The sequence below is a fragment of the Pseudochaenichthys georgianus genome, chromosome 6, assembly GCF_902827115.2.
Source record: "Pseudochaenichthys georgianus chromosome 6, fPseGeo1.2, whole genome shotgun sequence".
In the NCBI taxonomy this organism is placed as follows: domain Eukaryota; kingdom Metazoa; phylum Chordata; class Actinopteri; order Perciformes; family Channichthyidae; genus Pseudochaenichthys; species Pseudochaenichthys georgianus.
Window position 1 is genome coordinate 23,596,346 of NC_047508.1, and position 22,495 is coordinate 23,618,840.

A 22,495-nucleotide genomic window follows, 5' to 3' on the forward strand; every position below is an offset into this window, starting at 1 on the left:
CGTTCTGATTTACTTATTGTAAAAATATTTTAATAATCTTACTCTTTGTGACTTAAAGAGTAAGTCTACTGGAGAAATAATTTTTAGAGATGCATTTTGTTTAAAGTAGCTAAAGCTGTTTAATAAAATGTAGAGGAGAAAAAATACAATCTTTCTCTTTTAAATGTCGTGTGGAGTATGAGTGTAGCATTAGGCCTACATGGAAATACTCAAGTAAAGTACAAGTAGCTCAAAGTTGTACTCAAGTTACTTGAGTTAGTATACTTAGCTAGTTACTTCTTACCTCTGAATGTTGGCCTATATTTCTACATAGAGGCCATTGGGTGGAGCACTGCAGGGGGAGTCGTGAAACTGCAGCGGTGACTTCGGTGGCCGGTAGGAGGAGACGAATAATTGTTTCCCTCCGGTTCTCTACTCTGCCCTGATTGCACAGCATACAGCTACCTCGGTGCGCCCTCTCACTCTTTTTTCTTCATTTAGGGAATACAAGGCAGTTGTTCAACCTTGTGCCACCGTCTCGGCTCCCCCCACTCCCCGCCCTGTTACCACAGCAACATCCCGGAGAGTCAGCCCACCTCCTCCTCCATGCATTGGAGTCCCCCGCGCACCGGCTCCAGCCATGTCGGCCAGGAATGCAGCGGCTGGCGGCGGTGACAGAGTGGGAGGCGAACCGGCAGGTAATTGAAACGCTACTAAATATATCCACCAGTTTGTACACTTGGTGATTCATAGTATGAGCTGCATTACGGGTTGTAAGAAAGGAGAGAAGCGCAGTGGTGTTCTTATGTCAATGTTTCTCCGCCTGACCGCAACTTTGCGCTATTTCAAAACTAGGTCAGTAGATCAGTAGAGCAAGCTCGCCCTCTAACGTTACGCCATTTATGTAACCTAACACTGCACGACATTGTTTGTCATATTGCCAGAGAAATGTGCAGAATATGACTGACGTAACACATCGGATTGTCACAAAGGACATCGTTAATAACATATTGTATGTGTGGTGTTTGCTAACGTTAACGTAAACGAGCCAAGCCGAACGTTAGCTTAGCAACGGTAGCTAGGCCTGTTTACCGGCAACTGCGTCAATTTATCCGGTTTTACTGCCCATTACAGTCGAGACATTTTGTTTACACTTTAATAGCCTTTGCTTTCCGACCGAACTATTGTCACTGTGTGTCAAACTAGCATTAATGTGTGTTGCTGTTCAGGCCTAACCGTCTAATGTTAGCCAGGACCAAGCAAGCGTTTCTGAAGGTAAGCCGTACCATTTTCATGGTGTCTTTACGTAGTGACTGTAATGTTACTCTACATGTCCAGCATCTACTTGGCTGCCCTTTCACTATAATTACAAAAATCAAGAAGTCGAAGACCACCTTACCTTCTTCTGTCGAAATAAACAGTTGTGCTTCGACTAACGAGTATTTACATTATCAATTGTTCTACAAATGTTGTTTGTCTAATCCATGGGCAAACAAGTATTCAGATTCTTTACTTCAGTAAAAGTATAATACCACATTGTATAAATATTCAATTTAAAGTCAAAGTTAAATATTATATTTTAAAGCTGGAAGTGTGAAATATTTTTGAACTAAAACCTTCCTTATTGCTGACAATGAATTGTCTTTTAACCCACTCATGACTTTAATTGTGTATCTATAGTGTTGGATGGATTAATCAATACCAAATAATCATATTTTAAAAGTATATTTTTAATTATTTTGAGTCAGAATTTATAAAGCAACTAGTAAATACTTCTGTAAAATAAATGTAGTGGAGTTAAAAGTACACACTTGGCTTCCAATTTGTGGAGTAGAAGTGTAAACTAATATAAAATGAAAATACTCAAGTACAAATACCTCATAAGTGTACTTAAGTACAGTTCTTGTATACATGTACTTAGTTACTTTCCCCAACTGTCCATTGGTGATGTCTTTATATCTTGGTCAATCCGAAACACAAGAATATTCAGTTTAAAATTCAATTTAAAATGTCCGCCAAACTCACCCTGAACTGCCTTTCTTCACTGGACAAGTTGGATGGACTTCTTTTTATTGGATGTTAGTGCTTTTTCAGTTTTTATGGGAATATTTGATTAAATATGAGCAATGGCTTTATTGAAAAGTCACGTCTTTTCAATAGATTCCATGTCATGTGATATTAAATCAGCATGTGTGTTTTTACAATAACATAAGTGTTTCATGGTGACTTGAATGTTATTGAATCAAGCTTTTGTGTTGGGAATAATAATGGCTATATCCCCTGTGTGTGTGTGTGTGTGTGTGTGTGTGTGTGTGTGTGTGTGTGTGTGTATGATTAACTTGATTAATGTAAAAAACGATGGCAAAGGTTAACTCAAACCTTTTTCCACAATGTTCACTATTGCTACATACATACACAAGCCTCTAATAACACAATAATACATGTATTTTAAGTAAATACAAATTATGGATAGTAATCCTATCATCAGATTCTCGTGATGCTGTTACTGTGCAACTTTGAGATGGACATATGACACACGGTATGCCACAATACTTAATGGCAAGATCAAGTCTGAAATTGTCCTTGCAAGGACGGATATTAAGACTAGAGACGAGCAAACAAACATTTAGCCAGCCAAGTGGGCAGCGTTCCAGCGTTGGTGTGTAGAAAGAAGCCTGGACCCCATTACGTGCCCCCTGCCTCACGTGCTGTCATTCCTCCAGCTGTTGTTGGACAGGAATTTGGCTTTCAACACAATCAAGGTATATGCGGCTGCCATATCATCTTGTCACGTGGGTTTCGGAGCAGGGACGTTGTTCAGTCACCCCCTGACGAAACGTTTTCTGCGAGGAGTACGAAGACTCAGACCGGTATCACGCGCACTGGTGCCTCAGTGGGATTTGGCTTTGGTGTTACAAGCACTAAGCAAAGCCCCATTTGAACCTTTAGAGCAGGTTCCCCTTAAAATGTTATCAGCCAAAGTAGTACTACTTTTGGCTCTAACATCAGCAAAAAGGGTGAGTGATTTGTCTGCTCTCTATGTGGCTCCGTCATGCCTCCGGATCCAAGGGGATGGCAGTTCGGCTGTGTTACGCCCTAACCCAGCCTTTATGCCAAAGGTCATCACAAGCTCCTTCAGGTCAAGAGTGATCACCCTGGATGGGTTTTTTCCGCCTCCTCACAAATCGGAGGAAGAAGCGCTGTCGTGCTATGTGGCGCACACGGCGGCCTGGCGCCGTTCTCAGCGCCTGTTTGTGCACTATAGGGAGCGCTCGATCGGGCAACCTCTGTCTGCACAACGGCTGTCACACTGGCTGTGTCACAGGCATATGTCTCCTCTGGGGTGGAGCCCCCGGAGAACATCAATGCGCACTCCACCAGAGGAATTTCCTCCTCCACGGCTTTGCACGTGGAGGAATGTCAGTGGAAGATATTTGCACTGCTGCATCTTGGTCTTCCCCCTGTTCAGTTATTCATTTTTATTTGAGGGATGTCTCCCATTCCTCTCTGACACACCCGGTACTGAGTGTCTTGTCAGAGTGAGTGACGTCAGGGATCCAGCTGTGCGCCGCTCTCCTGCCTCTCGGCACGCGGAGAGCGGCCCTTTTCCCCTCTTATAGGAGGGATGTTCCTTTTTCCTCTGACACATTTTGTACGGAGTGCCTGGTCAGAGTGAGTGATGTCAGGGATCCAGCTGGGCGCTCTCCTACCTGTCTGACACGCAGAGAGCTGCTGTTCCCCCTCTATGATCGCTGGACAAGGTGGGACCTTCGTCTCTACTTTCTCACAGCGGCTGGTATGTATTGTTTCAAGCCTTCACCCCGTCAGGGAAGATAGGCATGTTTTGCTATGTTCCAGGGACGGTGATGCGCCATTACGCATGGCACAACAGGCAGGGGGTGTTATTGAGCAGGTGTGTCTGTGCTTCTAGTACCGGGAGGACCCAGTGGGGCGCAGACTACATCATGCTTAGACCTTAACCCAATAGCGATAGCCTGAGAGGGCGAAGCCATATACGAAGTAGAACTGAGGTTACCTACTGTAACCCCAGCTTCTATGAGTAAATGGCGTAGCCCTCTAAGTGCTGGGCCCCACTGGCTCTACGAATAGCTGAAGAGAAGTTATTTTGTATGGGAGCAGATTGTCGGGCCTCCTTCCTATTGATACCGGAAGGAAGCCCGAGGGTGGGGCCCACCTTGATAGTGGGCGTGGACTACAAGTGTTTCAGTGCTGCGCAGGGGGATTACCCAATAGCGATAGCCTTAGAAGGCTACGCCAATACTCATAGAAGCTGGGGTTACAGTAGGTAACCTCAGTTCCTCAGCGCCGCTCCCCCTCCCTCCTGCTGAAATTATGAATGAAAAGCGTATAGTAATCATAGATAACACGGCAGGGTCCGTGACAGTTTGTTTTCATCTGATTTCAAATAAACAATGTCTTAGAATATTAAACTTGTTTTGCCAAATTCAGATGATAAATATAACTTGTAAATGCATATTACAAGCGGCAACTTAACGGCACAGCAGGCATAACAACAGCCGGTGTTTCTTGTGAGTGTTTCCCCGGGAAACAAACACAATACACACAAACGCGTCACAGATTATTTCGCAGTATTTGGCTGCCGAACGAAATCATGTACGCAGCTCGCGACGTAACTAGGAGTCTAGTGGACGGTATCAGTACTACAAATCAAAAATGGTCTGAGTCACTGCTCAACAAGGCTGTTTGTGAGCTCTTAATAAGAACATTGTGATCCTATTTGGGCGAGCTCTGGATATGACAATGCATCTGTTTGACTCTTTATCGCTTACATCAGAGAAAGTGCAATCTGACAGATTTATAGTGTGATATGCAATAGGGGTGTAACGGTTCACAAACATTTCGGTTCAGTACGTACCTCGGTTTTTTGGTTTCGGTACGTTTTCGGTACAGCAGAATTTTTTTTCACAAAACAAAACATATATATATATTTTATTATTAAACTGTGAATAATGTATTCACTCAAATAAATACAAAATATAATAAAATAAACATTAAGGTGCAGCATTTCGATGAACTAAAATAATCTGTATTTGAACTTTACTGTACTAGTACTCACAAAACATAAATTAGTTTTGGGTTTTTAATTATTATTAAACTGTGAATATTCACTCAAATAAATATAATAAAATGAACATTAAGGTGCAGCATTTCGATGAACTGAAATTATCTGTATTTGAACTGTACTGTACTAGCACCTAAGCAGCCAGTTTGACATTAGGACTTGCTTGTCATTGTATTTTCAGGTTTTTTTTAAAGAAAGATGAACTTGTCCACATTGCTTGCCGAAAGGGCAGATCAGCTGGCACTAGCAATGTCTCCTGCTGTGGAGAACACCCTCTCCCTAGGGACAGAGGTAGCAGATACAGCCAGGTAGCGCTTTGCTAACATGGCAACATAAGGATATTTGGCGTTTGTAATAGCTTTGGCTCGGTCTGAACTCTGCGAGTGGTGGAGGCTTACATGCTAGTGGGAGTTGGGTTTGCACTTCAGTCTTTTTTCTTTTGGTACCGGTGATATTCACTTTCGGGTGATGCCTTTTCAAATGAGTGTGCAAGTTTGATGTATTGCCAGCCGCGTAACCAATTTTAGTTGAACAATGCCGACAAACAGCTTTGGTTCGGTCCACCTGTCTTTGTCCGTCATCCTTGTACGTAACTGTGAAACCAAAATGTTCCCAAACCGGAGACTTCAATGATGCTGGAGGATTTTCGAGCTCAACTTTATCTGCGTTCGCCATTCATTTTCGACAGTTCCTCAAATTACTGACTACATTCGAACGCATCCCTCTGACCAGCTCTCATAGTATGCCTCTCATCCAATGAAATGACCTGCTCGCTCTATGACGCGTTGAACCCAATGTGAGCAAATTACTCTGAATGCTGCGACGCAGCACCTGAGATTACTTCCAAAAAGTTGTTCACGTTCTCAATTTTTAACGTTATATTCGTTCGGTACACTTCGGTACTCACCTGTACCGAACCGAAGGGCCCGTACCCAATAATTTCGGTACGTGTACCGTTACACCCCTAATATGCAATGAACCCCCTCCTTATGAACAATTACATCTCATTGTGTTGATGTGTTTCAGCAGATGTGCTGGTTGAGGACAAACAGAGTGGTTCTGTGTCCTTGCCCAGCCCGATGACCCCGGCCTCAGCTGCTGGCATGTCCGTAACCATGGAGATGCCCCGGAAGCGTAAGAGCAGCGTGGACAACCAGTCAGTAGTGTGATTGCTTTAATATGGCTTACAGAAAATCTCTTAAATCCAGTGACCTAAATTGTTGCTAGTTACTATTGATAGTCATGAATTTTCTTCCTAGGGATACAAAATCTGCCTCCATGGATATGGACATTGAAGATATGGACGAGAGCCACAATGGGTGCTGTTTGCTTAATTAACAATTCTCAGAGCTCATCTGTTTATTTTGTGCTGTTCTGCATGTGCTTGTTATTGCTTGGCGTAAAAATATTTCAAATTGTGTTTTTTCGCTCTACAGGTCAGATGGTGAGGACCAACATGTCAAAATGAAATGCTTCAGGTTGGTTATATTTGACGCCACCACATTGATAATATTTGTTTGTAATTTTATAGCCAATCTTGTAATAATATTTGTCACATTTAAGAATATGCTTCAGTAAAAGGACAAAACTAATTTGAAGCAGCTTGATTGTTTCTCCTTTAATGTCTCTACAGGGAACCACACAGCCAAATTGAGAAGAGGAGAAGGGACAAAATGAACAATCTCATTGACAAACTATCAGCCATGATCCCTACGTGTAACCCCATGTCCCGTAAGATGGACAAACTCACTGTACTCAGAATGGCCGTGCAGCACCTTAAATCTCTCAAAGGTAACATGTTAAAGATAATCCAACCTGATATCACCGATTTAGCATTTACTTGATTCATGGTTTATTGCAATTTGGGCTTTATTTTCTTTAGCCCATCATTTATAGCAAGAGATAAGCATCACACAATTAGTCAGGTTGTAAGAAAAACTAACAGTTTAGTTTGTAAAGTACATTATTTGAAGGTGGAATTTAAAGAGATCAGATCAGAGAACAGATTATATTTTTGTGGTTGAAGTTCTAAGTCACTGTGACCTAACGAACAATTAATGCTAATTATGACAATTACACACAAATGTCTAATAGAAAAGGAATGTCTGTTTGCCAGAGACATACTGTAGAAATGTAGGGCAGTAGTTCTAGTTGGCAATTTGATCATGTTCCTAGATCTGACCAGTTCAATTGGTGAGTACTTGTTGTTACTGATGGAGTGGCATTGAAACATCTTTGTCTTTATTTTCAGGTTCATCAAGTTCTTTTTCTGAAGCCAACTACAAACCCTCATTCCTTCCCAACGATGAACTCAAACACCTTATCCTAAAGGTAAACAAACCATTCTCACGTGAGGAGCTAATCTTTTACCTTCTCAATCTTTAGATACCGATTCCGATAGTGAAACTCGAGCGATTAGAGCGATGCGAAAAAACCATGAATTAATGCTTTAATTCATGGTTTTTAAGGGGCTTATCTCCATGTAAATACCATGGTAGACTACCCAATATTCGCATCACTCTAATCGCTCGAGTTTCACTGCGGCTCTCAGCTGTGTTTGCTCCTGTCATTCAAACAAGATGCGCTGGAGAGGGGGCGGGGCAGTTGTTGTAGTTGGAGATACCAACTACAACAAAAAGAACATATTTTACTGTGATTTAATTGTAATACACGTTTCAAAGTCATGCCGAAGTAACTACATACTGATACCGGTTAATAAAAACCATGAATTTATGCTTTGACAAGTCTGCAGACAAAACGGCAGCTGAAAAGCTTTTAAAATGCGTGTTTTCTGAATGGAATCGGATCGATCAGGCTAAACTAACCTGTAGCTGCTCCGTCCACACCATAGACTGTATATATAAATGGACGTAGTGTCCGTGACTTCACCCATAGGATTCTGCAGAGTTGCAGAGAAGCCCTTGGTAGGCGGAGTCGGCCACTAACGGCTCGACTGTGATGTCAGAGTCTAATCCTGCCTCCGAACTGGAAGTAAACAGAGCTAGCTCAGGCTAAGAAGCTAAGCTAACATGAAATACATGTATACCAAGTTACTACTAACAGTGTAGTTCCCCTGTATAAACGTTACATTCATAATCAAATGAGACAATCTGCAAGAGAATTAGCTATATTTTGTTATTCTTAATGCTTGTCATTCACACGTTAAGAAAAGACTGACTCCACCGCCCGGACCTAACAGAGCCGCAGTGGGCTAGCTCCGGGACGCCGGCTGGAGCTAGCCCACTGCGGCTCCGTTAGCTCTGGCGGCCACCACTGGGATAATTGGGTCCCCTATTAACATTTGCTCCCGTTTAGCATTATGGGCGTCATAGCCATAGACTATAAAAGTCTTACCCAAGGCTGAATCATAAATTAAAATGTATAAAGGGTTACGTCCTTAGCTGGCTAATAAGTAGCAAGCTAAGCTACCAAGCACACAAACACCTGCGAACGGGGTTAACATGTATAATATTATCATTTTAGAGTTCTTGGAAGTTCTGTTAGTACATTCAAGCGCACAGCACAACATTTTAATTGTCTGGTATTTGTAACAATATTCCCTAAAAGGCACAATCACCACGAACACGGCTAAAGCTAAAGGGTCAAGTACAGTACTATGACTAACTAACTAACGTTGTAGCCTCTATGGTTGTAGCCTAGCAGAGTGGACAAGTTGCTGTTAGCTGACAGTGAGGCATGTACATGTCCATCAAAGTGACCACGCCCTAATTTATGCAAAAGCTTTAAGGCTTAATATTAATTAAACAGATGAGTTGAGAACAAATTCACCCCCCCAATATTCATGAAGGGGGGATCTAACTATACAGAGAATATGGTTTTTTGAACCACGATGTAAACATGTTTATTTCTGCTGTAAAGTTGGGCATTTTAACATGGGGGGTCTATGGAAATTGCTCCCTTCTGCAGCCTGCTCCTACTGGCCACTAGATGAACTGCAGTTTGAGACACTTCCGTATTAGCGTCCTGGCTCTTCCCCAGAGTTTGCCGCTTGGTCCACACTCACAAAAACGTCATACAGACATAAATAAAGCAACGACTGTATTCACCATGACATAGACAGTCTGTGGTTTGTACATGTTTAACTTGTGTCCAGTTTCTGAACAGATATGAGGAGCTGTGAGCTCTGAGTGTGTGCTAACAGCTGATGTGTTAGGACATATTGCGCTGTCAGGTGCTGACCAATCACGGAGCGCCATTTCTTGACTGGCAGCAAACACAACCAATTACAGCAGTGCTTCTCTGGCTGGCTCTGTCCAATCACAAACAAGAAGTGTTCTCCCTAAAGGAATACCCTTTCCGTCCAATGTGAAATGCTGTTGCGTTTTGTGAAACGCTGCGGCGTTTTCTGAAATGCTGCGGCGTTTTCTGAAATGCTGTGGCGTTTTGTGAAATGCTGTAGCGTTTTCTGAAATGCTGTAGCGTTTTCTGAAATGCTGTAGCGTTTTCTGAAACGCTGTGGCGATTTTGTGAGATGCTGTGGCGTTTTCGTGAGATGCTGTGGCGTTTTCGGAAATGCTGTGGCGTTTTCGGAAATGCTGTGGCGTTTTCGGAAATGCTGTGGCGTTTTCGGAAATGCTGTGGCGTTTTCGGAAATGCTGTGGCGTTTTCGGAAATGCTGTGGCGTTTTCGGAAATGCTGTGGCGTTTTCGGAAATGCTGTGGCGTTTTCGGAAATGCTGTGGCGTTTTCGGAAATGCTGTGGCGTTTTCGGAAATGCTGTGGCGTTTTCGGAAATGCTGTGGCGTTTTCGGAAATGCTGTGGCGTTTTCGGAAATGCTGTGGCGTTTTCGGAAATGCTGTGGCGTTTTCGGAAATGCTGTGGCGTTTTCGGAAATGCTGTGGCGTTTTCGTGAGATGCTGTGGCGTTTTCTCAAATGCTGTGGCGTTTTCTCAAATGCTGTGGCGTTTTGTGAAATGCTGTGGTGTCTTGCACTTCAGGGCCACCGTAATATACCAATCTCCTAAAGGGACAGAAACAAGACTTGTGTAAAATGTATATAGTACACTCAGAGGTCACAGAGGTCACGTTCACCGCTTCTCTCCCCCCCCCCCCCCCCCCCCGGTTGACAGTTCTCTCTCTCTCTCCCCCCCCCAGAGTGTAAAGGTCGACGGGTAATACTGAATTTTGACGAAAATGTTACGATCCTGTCCGGCAAAATGACGTGCAGCGAAAAAATCTAGAGCAACCTCTGAGTACACTATGCTTATATTATACGCATAGTGTACTATACACATACAAGTTGTGCACAGTAGCTTTTAATTAAAACGTAACTATATCCTGTGAGGAAGTTACAATGTTTTCTTATTGCATTACAATATGTCACCCTTTGCCTCTCTGTTGTCCAGGCTGCAGACGGGTTCCTGTTTGTGGTGGGCTGTGATCGTGGGAAAATAGTGTTCGTCTCAGAGTCCGTCACGAAGATATTAAATTATAGTCGGGTAATGCTTTTACATTTGTTAGTGTATCTTCAGCATCTTTGTTCATGTGAAACTACGGACACACCAAGGCAAGGCAAGTTTATTTATATAGCACCTTTCTGCACCAGGCAATTCAAGGTGCTTTACAAAAATGAAAGACATTCAGACAAAGGCATTTAAAAACAGTAAAAGATAATAAAAGAAACATTAAAAGAAAAACAAAAAATGAAAGACATTAAGAAAATGGCATTTAAAATCAGTCATTAAAAAGAAAAGCTAATAAAATAAACATTAAAAGTTACAGTGCAGTCTAAGATAAATAGTTCAATTATTTCGGTTCTTGATTTTTAATTTATTTTATTATTAATTTCCGTCCCGATTGTTAATTTAGACTGATTGTTTTCACCATGTTATGCTCGCATGACATCCACAATCGGACACCAGGTGGCTTGCATTGTCTTGGCACCAGAGGTAATGGACTAAAACACACCAGCGTGAGCGTGGATATGTAGCATCACATTTTAAACTGTGTGCACAGATTTCACAACTTTTAGACTTTATAAATACTGAATTCATTTTTGTTGGTTCAAAACACATTAGTCTTACTTTCCTCTGTTATACTACATCATGATAGATCTTTATATATATTCCCAAAAAAAGCCAAATTACAGTTCAAAATGCTTGCTGAAAAGTCATTCTGAACAGACAACTGTGACTGCCAGATAATGAAAAATAAAATGTTTTGGCTTTTTTATTATTTTTGTTTTTAATTGTTGCCCTTGTTGCTGCTAAAATCTTAAAATGCTTGATCTTTGCTCCACGCGCTACCTGGTGTGTTCCGGGGACATTGTTTGTCGTTATCAGTATAGACATGGTATTGAGGGCGGGTTGATCAGCTGTTTGCTCTTCCTACAGGCGGAGCTGATTGGACAGAGCCTGTTTGATTACATTCACCCAAAGGACATGGGGAAAGTGAAGGAGCAGCTGTCAGCCTCTGAATTATTCCCTCGTGAACGGCTAATAGATGCTAAAAGTAAAGCATTTTTGTATCTTTCCTTGTGTGTGCGAGAGAGGGAGAGATCACCTTTAACCCTCCTGTCATGTCTCCAGCCGGTCTGCAGGTCCAGGCTGACCTCCCCGTGGGTGCGGCGCGGCTGTGTACGGGCGCACGCCGCTCCTTCTTCTGTCGCATGAAGATAAACAAGATTTGTGTCAAAGTAGAGGAGAAGGAATTCCAGGCCAGCACCTCCAAAAAGAAAGGTTGGGAAACGATTCAGTGGTTTGGTTTATTTATCAAATCACATTTGTACATTCAGGATTTAAATGTATCTGGGTCCCTGTGTAACAGCTAATATTTAATTTATCAGGAAGGCTTCCATTCACCAAAAGTATTTGTGTAAACTGCAGTTTCTCAAACTGTCAGGCAGAGTTGAAGGGAAAACATAAAGCAAAGATTCTGTGTGAAATGACTGTGCAATTTAGGTCCAAAATGTGACTGCTTCCCAGTAAATGAGCCATAGTTCTCCATTTATCACGTTTCATAATACAAGCGTAAGTTTCACAAACATTTGACCTCACAGCGATATAGGTGATCATGTTATGAGAAATTTTTCTTACCAACAATATACTGTAGTACTCATACTATGGCTTGGAGTGTCCCAGTTGTCTGGATTTTCTCTAATGTGGTGGCCACAATGTCAGACTTGGGGTCAAGTTACACAGTTTATTTATATTTTGCATATTGTGATTTGTGTCTTTGTGTACTCCAGAGTCCCAGAAGTACTGCACGGTCCACTGTACAGGCTACATGCGCAGCTGGCCCACCACTCAGTTGGGAGCAGAGGGGGAGGGCGAGGGGGAGGGCGAGGGCGAGGCAGACAAGCAGGACAGCTCCCACTTCAGCTGCCTGGTGGCGGTGGGACGTGTCCACTCCCACTCCTCTACCCAGGTTAATGGAGAAGTCAGAATTAAACCCACAGAGTTCATCACACGCTACGCCATGGATGGCAAATTCACCTTTGTCGATCAAAGGTGGAGTTGAATAATAAAAAAAAATGTCTACAGTTTATTGCATACTTTTTAACAATACAGAAGATGTCTTAAATAACACTTTACTTTTCATTCTTCTTCTGCAGAGCGACCACCATTCTTGGTTATCTTCCCCAAGAACTGCTCGGGACATCATGCTACGAGTACTTCCACCAAGACGACTTACCGCATTTAGCTGACAGACACCGAAAAGGCAAATTACATTTTTCTGTGACCTCAAACGTTTACTTTTTTCCAATTGTCTCAGATGCATTATTATTATTTGATGATGAACAATCTTTAACTATGTAGGTCAATGCAGGAATTAATTCTAAAATCACAAAATGAGTTTGGATCTTATTTTCTGCTATAATCCATAATCCAAAATCCAAAGTAATCTACCTAACAAATGTATTCCTGCAGCACTCTAGTTACATTACATTTTTTAAATACAATACATCTCCAGTGTTGATGTAAAGGTCAATCTTTTTTACATTTCTGTTAATCTGATTCCAGTTTGTGGCAAAATTGTGATGCATTGCTCCTATTTCTATACGCTTTTCCTGTGTTTAAGGTGGTATCTGCATCGAGCAGATCATACTGATGTTTCTTTTCCTGTTCAGCCTGTAACTCATCCTACCTTTGGTTTTTTTTCACAGTGCTGCGCAGTAAAGAAAAAATAGAGACAAACTGCTATAAATTCAAAACAAAAAGTGGCTCTTTTGTCACTCTGCAAAGTCAGTGGTTTAGTTTTGTAAATCCCTGGACCAAAGAAGTGGAATACTTAGTGTCAACAAACACAGTTATATCGTGAGTATACACTTCAGTCCCTCCATGCATTACCTAGATATATTACCTGAGACAGATATGCAGTATATTAATCAACGCTCCATCTTTTTTTGCAACAACTAGGTGTGATAACAGTCGAACCTGTCGGTTAGGAAACAAGGCTGAACAGTCAAGCACTTCCAAGTCTTCTGAAGGTCGGTAAAAAAAGTATTTAAGGATTTTATCTGATTGTTAGCTTTGAACAATACAAATTGTGTTCTGTTTATTTCATTTTTAACCTTTTTTTTTTTTTTTTTACAAGATGGCAAGAAGTCCCTTCCAGTTATACCAGGCATCTCCACCACACCTGGAGCTATGATTTATGCTGGAAGCATCGGGACCCAGATCGCCAACGAGCTGCTGGATTCCAACAGGTGAGAGATGTGTAAATGCGATTCAGCCAGCATCTTTCTAATCTCGAACTGCAGTTTTTGTTGTTACTTTGTGCAGTTAAAAATATATCTTTATCTGTGTTGGTTTAGGATGAACTCTTCACCTTCCAGCGGCAGCGTCAGCCCTTTCAGTCTATCCCAAGATAAATGTCCCCACAATCAAATCGGCAACAATGTAAGTTATTGAACATTCAAATATGTGATCATTGGTGCATTTGTCCCAGTCATAAAAATGCCTGAACATTTTCAGCCCGAGTCTAAAACGGTGGCTCATCTATTATTTTAATGATCAACTAAGCTCCCAATTATTTTCAAAACGGTTCGATCTATAACATTTCAGGAAACATTTAAAAAAAATGTAAGATGTCCATCCCAGTTTGTCAAAGTCAGAAAAAACATATTGCCAATGTAAGTCGACTAATCATTGCAGCTCTTGTCCGAAAATGCTCCGTGTAATTTATGATACATATACCAATATTAAGTAATTGAACTGACTTATATCCTAACAGGTGTGTAGTGTCCATGTATGGATATGTAAAACATTTCTATCATCAATCAAATCATAGACCTCTATTAGACCTCTGTTTTTACTACTTATACTATTAATAAAATCATGCATGTTTGCAAATATGGGATCAGGAGACATTTAGTCAACAAAGTTCATGTTGGTTTTCAGCGTAAGCTTTGTTGAAATGTTTGACAGTAAAAATGTCTTACAAAAGATTTTTTTTCAAGGTAGAACAAACCTAAACTAATGCAATCATAGCTATATGTACTTGGAAATGATGGCGACTTTCTAACCAGCACAGGTCAAACTTGCATGTGGCTGCTGGCGCCATAATTCCCCCTCTTTTTGTGGTCTCTAGGTGCCATACGGAGAGGCGACAGACATGGAGATTGCAGGGAAGTCCAGCTCAGAGGAGGATGCTCAAGGAGCTACATTCTCAGGAGCAGAGTCTCTCATGGGTACCATTTCAGATCCTGATGTTATATTCCCTTCGAAGTTGTTTATAGAATTGTATTTAATTCTCTCCTCTATTTAAATGTTTCCCAGGGGAGAATCCCCAGATGGATTTGGACAGCGTGGTTGGACCGGGCCTTGGCAGTGACGAAGCAGCCATGGCGGTCATCATGAGCCTCCTGGAGACGGACACCAACCTGGGCGAGGCCGTGGACTTTGAAGAGATGCACTGGTCCTTATAGAACCTGCTCTGTGTGACACCGCAGCACACTGAAAAACACTTGAATGCTCCCTCTTAAGACTTGGCATTCCTTTTTTTATTTATTAGTTGAGTTATGTTTTGCCACATAAGCTGTGTAGTCTTTGTGTGGCTGCTGTAACAGGAGCGGGATCGACCTGTTGACTCTCGTCAGGAGGAGGATGTGCCTCTAAAGCCGTACAGCGGCCTGCCCTCGCACGTTGTCCCTCACATCTACTGTCATCCTCTCACAAGGCTGAATAACCCATGAACACCATTAAAAATGACTTGGGATTTTGTCCTCCACCTACATTTAAACAAAGGTTGGGCTTGACGATGCAAACAAAAACAAGATTGCACTGATTTTTTTAGATTTTTTTTTTTTTAGAGGTTGTCATTTGATTGGGTTCTGTATGTTAATGAAAATACTAGAAAGACAACCTGTCCTGTCTCGTTGACCCCTCAGGATGCTAGCCGTAGGTAGCCAGTGTACCGCGGCAAACCACACTTCCATAACCTCGAGCTTTGAGAGTCACCTAACGGTGGGCCACTCAGAGATTTTCTCTTGTCAGTATCTGAACACTCTCCACGGAAACAGTCCAGCAGCCTGGATTTGGTATGAGATTTGCAAACATCATGTCTTCAAGCCATATCTTAAAAGGGACAGTTTGCATAGGAAGAATATTTTTATTTTTTTGGTATGTAAGCTTCTATATACATTAAATATAGCCCTGGATTGTATTTCCTGAACTCTAAACATTTAACATGTATTGCCATCAATTATCAACCACTCATTTGTTGGAGAGCAGCAACTTTTGGTGGTTGACAAATCATGAACTGATTTTTGAGCACTACAGAATCACTTCATGATAAGTGAAAAGCCACACAAAGGAGTTGCTGTTGGCAACGGTGAGCAGCAAAGCCATTGGAAATCTGTGACTTTTAATCAATACATGTTGGTTGATTACAAATTATATTATAAAAAATATATGATATTTGAGTCTGATGGTAGAAGTTGAACCTCAGGATGTAATAGAAACAGAGCTGCCACATTTAAACAGTAATGTTTGAAATCCTTTCCTACATACTCTTCTAGTCATTAGTCTGTAGTGGTTCACCTGCGTCTGTGTTCTGACTCTGATCATCAGCATTATAATCTTGCAGGTAAGCCATAGCTCGAGCTGGTTTTCTCCTGTACTTTTACTGTATGTGCTTGTTAGAGGCACTCAACTATACTTCGAATATAAGATATGTGATAACATTGAATAACTATATTACTTGAGTTAAATAAACAGATATTAAAGTCTGTTCTGCCTTTCTGCTGCTTTCAGTACATTGCTAAAATACAACAGATTGCATGTTGAAATGGAAAAGATGACAGGAAATTATTCTTTAATTGAACTGAACACCAAAAGAAAAAAGAATATTTACTATTTGAAGTCACGTGTTCTACTTATACTCGTTCAACTAACTAAAGAAATCCCTGAGTGCAATATCAACCGTCTTTCGCGATGGTTTTAAGTTGACATTGCGGTGACGTCAAAAAAGAAAAGAATATATTGTGCTGCCCTAGCAAATGATTATTAAGGGATTATTCTATGCAGAGCTATTGTTCCATTCGTTTTAAGCTATGTTACTTGTTTTTTTTCCTGTGTGATTTTTACTCCCAACTCTTGCATGTCTCCAAAAGCCGTGTAATATTATAGTTGGTGAGAATGTGAACGAGTTGTTTGGATCCCTTTTGCAATTTTACCTCATGTAGAGTTTTGTTTTTTGGATTTTACAAAAAAAAATATTTTACAGCCATCGTGATGATTTCTGTGTTGGTGTCCCATAGATTAGATTGCCTAATGGGTTCATAAGGTAAAGAACATAATATGTAACTTTGCCAAATGTTTTGTCTCACAGTGGTATATTTTTTAAACAATGTAAGCTAAAGAAAACTATTGCATTGGCTTGTTTAAAAAAAAATGTAAGCCCTTGTGTTGTTTTGCTGACTGTTATGAAAAGAACTTGAACATACACAAATCCAGTGATATTTTCTGTTGGCACATCGATTCCCTCACTCTTATTTGATACCCTTTTGATTGTATGTTACATTTATCAAAAACCTTTTTACCTGAATAATTATGAGTGTTGTACATTGATGGAGTCTAATAGGCTGTGAAATGAAAAAAGCTAAATCAGTATACATACATTTAAGTATTTTTCATTAGTGTTTAGACTGTATATCTGTTAGAGCTGCAACTAATGATTATTTTTATAATCGACATTAAAACATTTTTTTTTTGTACATTACATATTTAGCCTACACTTTATCCAAAGCAATTTATACACTAGAGCAATTTGGGGTTAGGTTAGCCATAACCGCCCCAGATTAAAGTATTTTCCATACAATATTTAGTATTTTTGTTGAAGTCCAAGGTGATGTCTTTAATGGCTAGATTTATCTAAACAATCCCATAGTAATGCAGTTGTTTATATATAATAAAGAAAAGTAGGACATGTAAGAGAGGCTGGAAACAGCCCTTTCTGTTGTTTTGGCGTGTAAGACATGTTTGTGTAATTATTGTTGCAACTCTAACACGTGCATCTTACCCTCTATCATTTGTAAACCGTTCAGTCAACGTTTGTGTTTCCCAAGTATAGAACATATGAACTGTGTTGCTTTTAGGCCATGCCATCATTCATGTTGGTGTGTCGGTCCACAATGTATATTCATCCTATGAGGACGACTTTTGAGGTGTAGCCTATCCAGTAAGAAATCTTGAAAAGGTTGTTGTGAACCATGAAGAATACTCTATTTTCTCTCTGATGCTTGAATAACGCGAGGTGCCTTTGGACACGTCTGCTCACTGCTCAGACAACCTGGCAGCCTCTGAACCATTGGTTTGACTTGAAGCACACTGCGCACATCATGATTGAAGCGAAAGCTTGCTTAAAACAGGAGAATGTCTCCCATATCTAACCAAACAATCAGAGCTACAGAATCGTTTTCAAAGGCAAGAAGTCCAATTTGTATTATGTTTTTCTATCTCTTGTTGTGGCTGTAATCTCCCTAGAAAGCTGCACTTCAGCTTGTTTGGTGGTGACTGAGTGATAAACCTGCTGAGTGGTCACATGTTTTGCGTTTGTCTTCTTTTGAAATTCACAGATTGTGTAAGTGAACATTATGTTTTGATTTCTTGCCCTGCTTTGTGATTTCTTGCATGCCGCCTTTGTATCCGTTTTTTTTTTTTGGAAATGTGTTGCGTCATAAGACCTGGGAAATGAAGACGTAGTGGTGACACAGCGTCACTGCGCAGGAGGAAGAACATTAACCCGTAGCCTGTATTGTGCTTCTGGGAGATTGTCACTGACTCGTTGTACAACTTCTTGCCACTTTATGAGTTCCTTCTTGATTGATGTTTGGGCCCCAGTGGAAGCACTTACTCTATTGTCCATTGCTGCTACTATCATCATGTCTGGGCTGTCTTCCCATTGTCATGTTAATAAATATTAGTTTACTAAACCCTCAACAGGAAGCTCGGGTATATATCTACACTAAACAGCCACACTGAATTCAAACATGTAATTAGGCTTTAACACTTTTTCTCCCATGTTTCTGTCTTCAGTGAGCTGATTGTGACGCAGCTACCAGCTTTATAGGTAATTTAATTACATGTACTTAATACTGAACCCACGTTTCCCGCCCCTCCCTCCTCCCCCCTAAGGAGATTGGCTTTGAGTAATTTGTCAAATGTGATAAGGCGGTGGCTGGAGCACTTAAGAAAACACGGCATAAACTGGGATTTGTTGTGTGTGTATAAAGTGAGTAGTGAATGCAGAGCTGTTGCTCCTTCACAGAATGGGCCAGGCTGCGACCCTGCCTTGTAGGAGAGGCGGGTCTTATGTGATGGAGCTGCACGAATGGTACAGGTAATATTTTCACTTGACTTTATAATGTACATGCATAGCTTCAACTGTATGGATGCAGCTTGAGGGTTTTATGTAATGGATATGACCATGAAAATACCCTAATTCAAAACAATTATAATTGTTTTGTAGAATGCTATTGTTTAAGAGAAAATGTAATTGTCCATCTTAAATTGTATCTACGTGCCCTTTTGTAACTTTATTTTGTTCTGTACTTCCTGTGGAATTGTGTTTCTAGCCCTTCTTTATTTCCATGACGATACACTGCTGCTTAGCTTTACTTTGCCATGTTATAGTAAAGTGGTTCAAAATCATTTGGCCTAATTAAATTACCTAAGAACTGTCCCTAGGTGTAAGCAAGCTTAGGGATAGGTTGACCTTAATTCTCTTAATTCTGAATTTAAAGGACATGTTTCTCCTGCTACAGATCTGACCCTCACCCAGACTGTCTCTGTGTTTTCTTGTGTAATACAATAACTGACATTATTTCCTTTAAAAAACATTTGTTTCTTTGTTTTTCTGATAGGAAGTTTATTATTGAATGTCCAAGTGGGCTAATCACTCTTCATGAGTTTCAAAAGCATTTCTGCAATGGAACAGGGGGCAGTGAGTCAGCTGAGTATGCAGAACAGATATTTCGCACATTGGACAATAATGAGGTAGGAAAATTATTCTATGACTTTATGCTAAATATCTCACTAGTCTTAAAATGGAATCTTTGAATCTCAAGTCTGGAGGGATAGTTTTCCTACTTCACAAGATGATTGTAATTTATAAATCAAACAAATATATCTTGGGCTACAACAAGTCTTAGTCAACTAATTAATTAATCCATTAACTAATTAAATATATAAGTAATTATTCATTAAAGAAATATGCTGTTTTCAGCCTCTTGCTATTTGGAGATTTCCTATATTGAACTATATATTCGTTTTTTTACTGACAAATCCAAAGAAATGTAACATTACCTTTAACGGTACCACTTTACAATAAGACTACCCTTATAAAGGGTTTACGAATAGTTTTTTAATTTGTTTATTAATTAGGTTGTGAACCCTTTATAAATCATTAACAAGCTTTTACATGAGATAAACAGGGCAACTGTGACCGGTTGCCAAATAGTGAGCCCACATGTATCTGTACTGCTAAGTCTTATATTGGCTACCTAGCTTACTTCGTCTTCTTCATCAGCCAGCATCCTTGGTATCTGTTGCTCAGTGAGTTGATTCTCGTTGATTCTTCATCTTGCCAAATAGAGAGCCTGTGTTGATGTATGAAAACTATGTTAGAACTGGTTTATAAATGGTTCTTAATGATTGATAAAGTGTTTACAACCTAATTCATAACCTAATTATAAACCCTTTATGAATCCTTTATAAGGGTTGTCTTATTGTAAAGTGGTACCCATTTAACTGAAAATGTGTCCAACGCAACTTACTCTAAGTGCATACAACCATTAAGTTACAAACTTTAAAAGACAGTATCCTTGGGTACCTCAACTTTAAATAAGCCATACCTTTTTAAGTGCTAATACTGAGGTGGTTTTTAGATCTATATTTCACATGTCACATAAGACATTTTTTCTCTATACATGTATTGATTGAACAATTAATTGATTAGTTGAGAACAAAATGATGGCCAGATTTTTTGATAATGCAACCCTGAACACTTTATAATGTTGAAAATAATTAGGAGTTAATAACAATACAAGATGATAATGAAAGTGCTTCTCTTCAGGACGGGGTGGTGGATTTCAGGGAGTACGTCATGGCCATCAGCATGCTGGTTGAAGGCTCTGCTGTGGAAAAGCTGCGGTGGTCGTTTAAGCTCTATGACAAAGACAGAGATGGAGCCATCACTCGGGAGGAGATGCGGGAGATTATGCAGGTGTGTGTGTGTGTGTGGTGTGTGTGTGTGTGTGTGTGTGTGTGTGTGTGTGTGTGTGTGTGTGTGTGGGGTGTGTGTGTGTGTGTGTGTGTGTGGGGTGTGTGTGTGTGTGTGCTGTGTGTCGGTGTGTGTGCTGATGTGTGTGTGTGTGTGTGTGTGTGTGTGTGAGAGAGAGAGAGAGAGAGAGAGAAGAGAGAGAGAGAGGAGCGGGGAGAGAGGAGAGAGAGAGAGAGCGAGGAGAGAGGAAGAGAGGAGGAGAGAGGAAGGAGAGAGAGAGAGAGAGAGAGAGTGTGTGTTTCTTGGTGTCACACTGTTTGTCATGTATCATGAGATTGAGATGATACCCCATCATCTTTCAGTGCAGTGTGTTTTCATTTGTTCACAGGCTGTGAATAAGATGGGGGTAGCAGCTGATTTAACCAAACCCAACCCACTTACAGCTGAAGAATGTACCAACAGGATATTCCTGCGATTAGATAAAGACAATAATGGTAAGGATATTATTTTTGCATATATGTTTTTAAAGAGTGCATATGTACATTTTTAAACAAATTCCATGGAATTTGTTTAATTCCATTAAAAAAATAGCTCAAATTGCCTTTTTCAAAGGTTATGAACCGAGTAGAACTGAGGTAATGCATAAAATAATAAAAACTGTAGCATTTGAAATGTCCACATGTTAAATGTAAATCTACTAAACATGATGAGTTCAACATATTTTGCTGAAGTTTGAGTTGTAAATGTTGTCCATATAACACTTAAATTGAAAAAAAAACATAGACAACTAATATTCTTCCTATGTGGTTTATTTAGGTATACAATTATAATTTTATGTTCCAAAATGATATTGACAGTAGTTAATTAACATGCTCTTGCTCTCTTGTAACAACCCTTGCAGGCATGAATTAAGGAGTGTGTAGAACTAAATGATATTAAAAAGAGTCTGTCCCTATTATGTCTTTAGCTGTCATCAGTCTGGAGGAGTTCATAGAGGGAGCGCTGGATGATGATTGGATGAGGGAGATGCTGGAATGTGACCCCAACACTGTGAGGGTGGAGCGGCCCCCGGGAAAGGACCCTGCTTTGGGGACCCATGGTTGACCCGTATGGTTTATATTTACTGGAAGCAAAGAAATTAACCGATGTCGATGTTTGTGTACCCAGCTTCCATTCCCTGTGACACCGTAGATCTGGAAAAGCACTAAAACATGTAGCTCTTGACTTATTACCTTGAGATGATATTAAAAGCATTCATATTTGCCTTGTTTTCTATCTATATTAAATAGTATGGCTATCATAAAACAACGACATTTTTGTTGTTACTCATAATTTTTTATTAAACTTCCATTATAAACCCTTTAATCAGTTTCATGTAAACATATTGTAATGTCTACAACAACTCTTGTTTTACCTTGACTGCCTAGTACAATGTAACACCTGCCCTGCATACCTTTGCAATTATCCAGGATTTCCATTTAATGTCATTTAATTATTTATTTCCACTTAATTTTAGATGCAGATATTGTACTTTGAATTACTTTGCAGACAAATAATTTACTCACAAAACATATTAGTGTATACAAAAATGTATGCAGTGTCTTTAAAATAAAAAGTTGTTGAAACATCTTCATCTTGATCAGCTACAACACAACGTGACAATAATGTAATCAAATGATATAATATGTAACAACAAAGGGTATTTCAAATGTTCTGTATATGAGGTAA

At 40.2% G+C, this 22,495-nt stretch overlaps 2 protein-coding genes across 4 annotated transcripts; both read left to right on the plus strand.

The window, feature by feature from the left end:
• Positions 1 to 356: 356 nt before the first annotated feature.
• On the plus strand, positions 357 to 18,093 carry bmal2 (basic helix-loop-helix ARNT like 2). Of its 3 annotated transcripts, XM_034084725.2 has the most exons (18): positions 357 to 375; positions 481 to 677; positions 6,110 to 6,239; positions 6,343 to 6,402; positions 6,520 to 6,561; positions 6,717 to 6,874; positions 7,335 to 7,414; positions 10,450 to 10,542; positions 11,437 to 11,554; positions 11,632 to 11,781; positions 12,291 to 12,552; positions 12,657 to 12,763; positions 13,209 to 13,359; positions 13,462 to 13,532; positions 13,640 to 13,751; positions 13,860 to 13,944; positions 14,636 to 14,735; positions 14,824 to 18,093. In XM_034084725.2, exons 2-18 carry the CDS (start codon positions 620 to 622, stop codon positions 14,970 to 14,972), a joined length of 1,926 nt encoding a protein of 641 aa, XP_033940616.1. In that variant the 5' UTR covers positions 357 to 375; positions 481 to 619; the 3' UTR covers positions 14,973 to 18,093. The 3 variants fall into 3 exon arrangements, with proteins under 3 accessions (XP_033940616.1, XP_033940617.1, XP_033940618.1); XM_034084726.2 differs by lacking the exon at positions 357 to 375 and having other exon boundaries at positions 464 to 677; positions 6,113 to 6,239; XM_034084727.2 differs by lacking the exons at positions 357 to 375; positions 481 to 677 and adding an exon at positions 733 to 1,254 and having other exon boundaries at positions 6,113 to 6,239.
• A 1,375-nt stretch (positions 18,094 to 19,468) lies between these two features.
• On the plus strand, positions 19,469 to 22,495 carry LOC117448474 (guanylyl cyclase inhibitory protein). The gene is made up of 4 exons (XM_034085788.2): positions 19,469 to 19,542; positions 20,621 to 20,770; positions 21,156 to 21,261; positions 21,735 to 22,495. Exons 2-4 carry the CDS (start codon positions 20,651 to 20,653, stop codon positions 21,869 to 21,871), a joined length of 363 nt encoding a protein of 120 aa, XP_033941679.2. The 5' UTR covers positions 19,469 to 19,542; positions 20,621 to 20,650; the 3' UTR covers positions 21,872 to 22,495.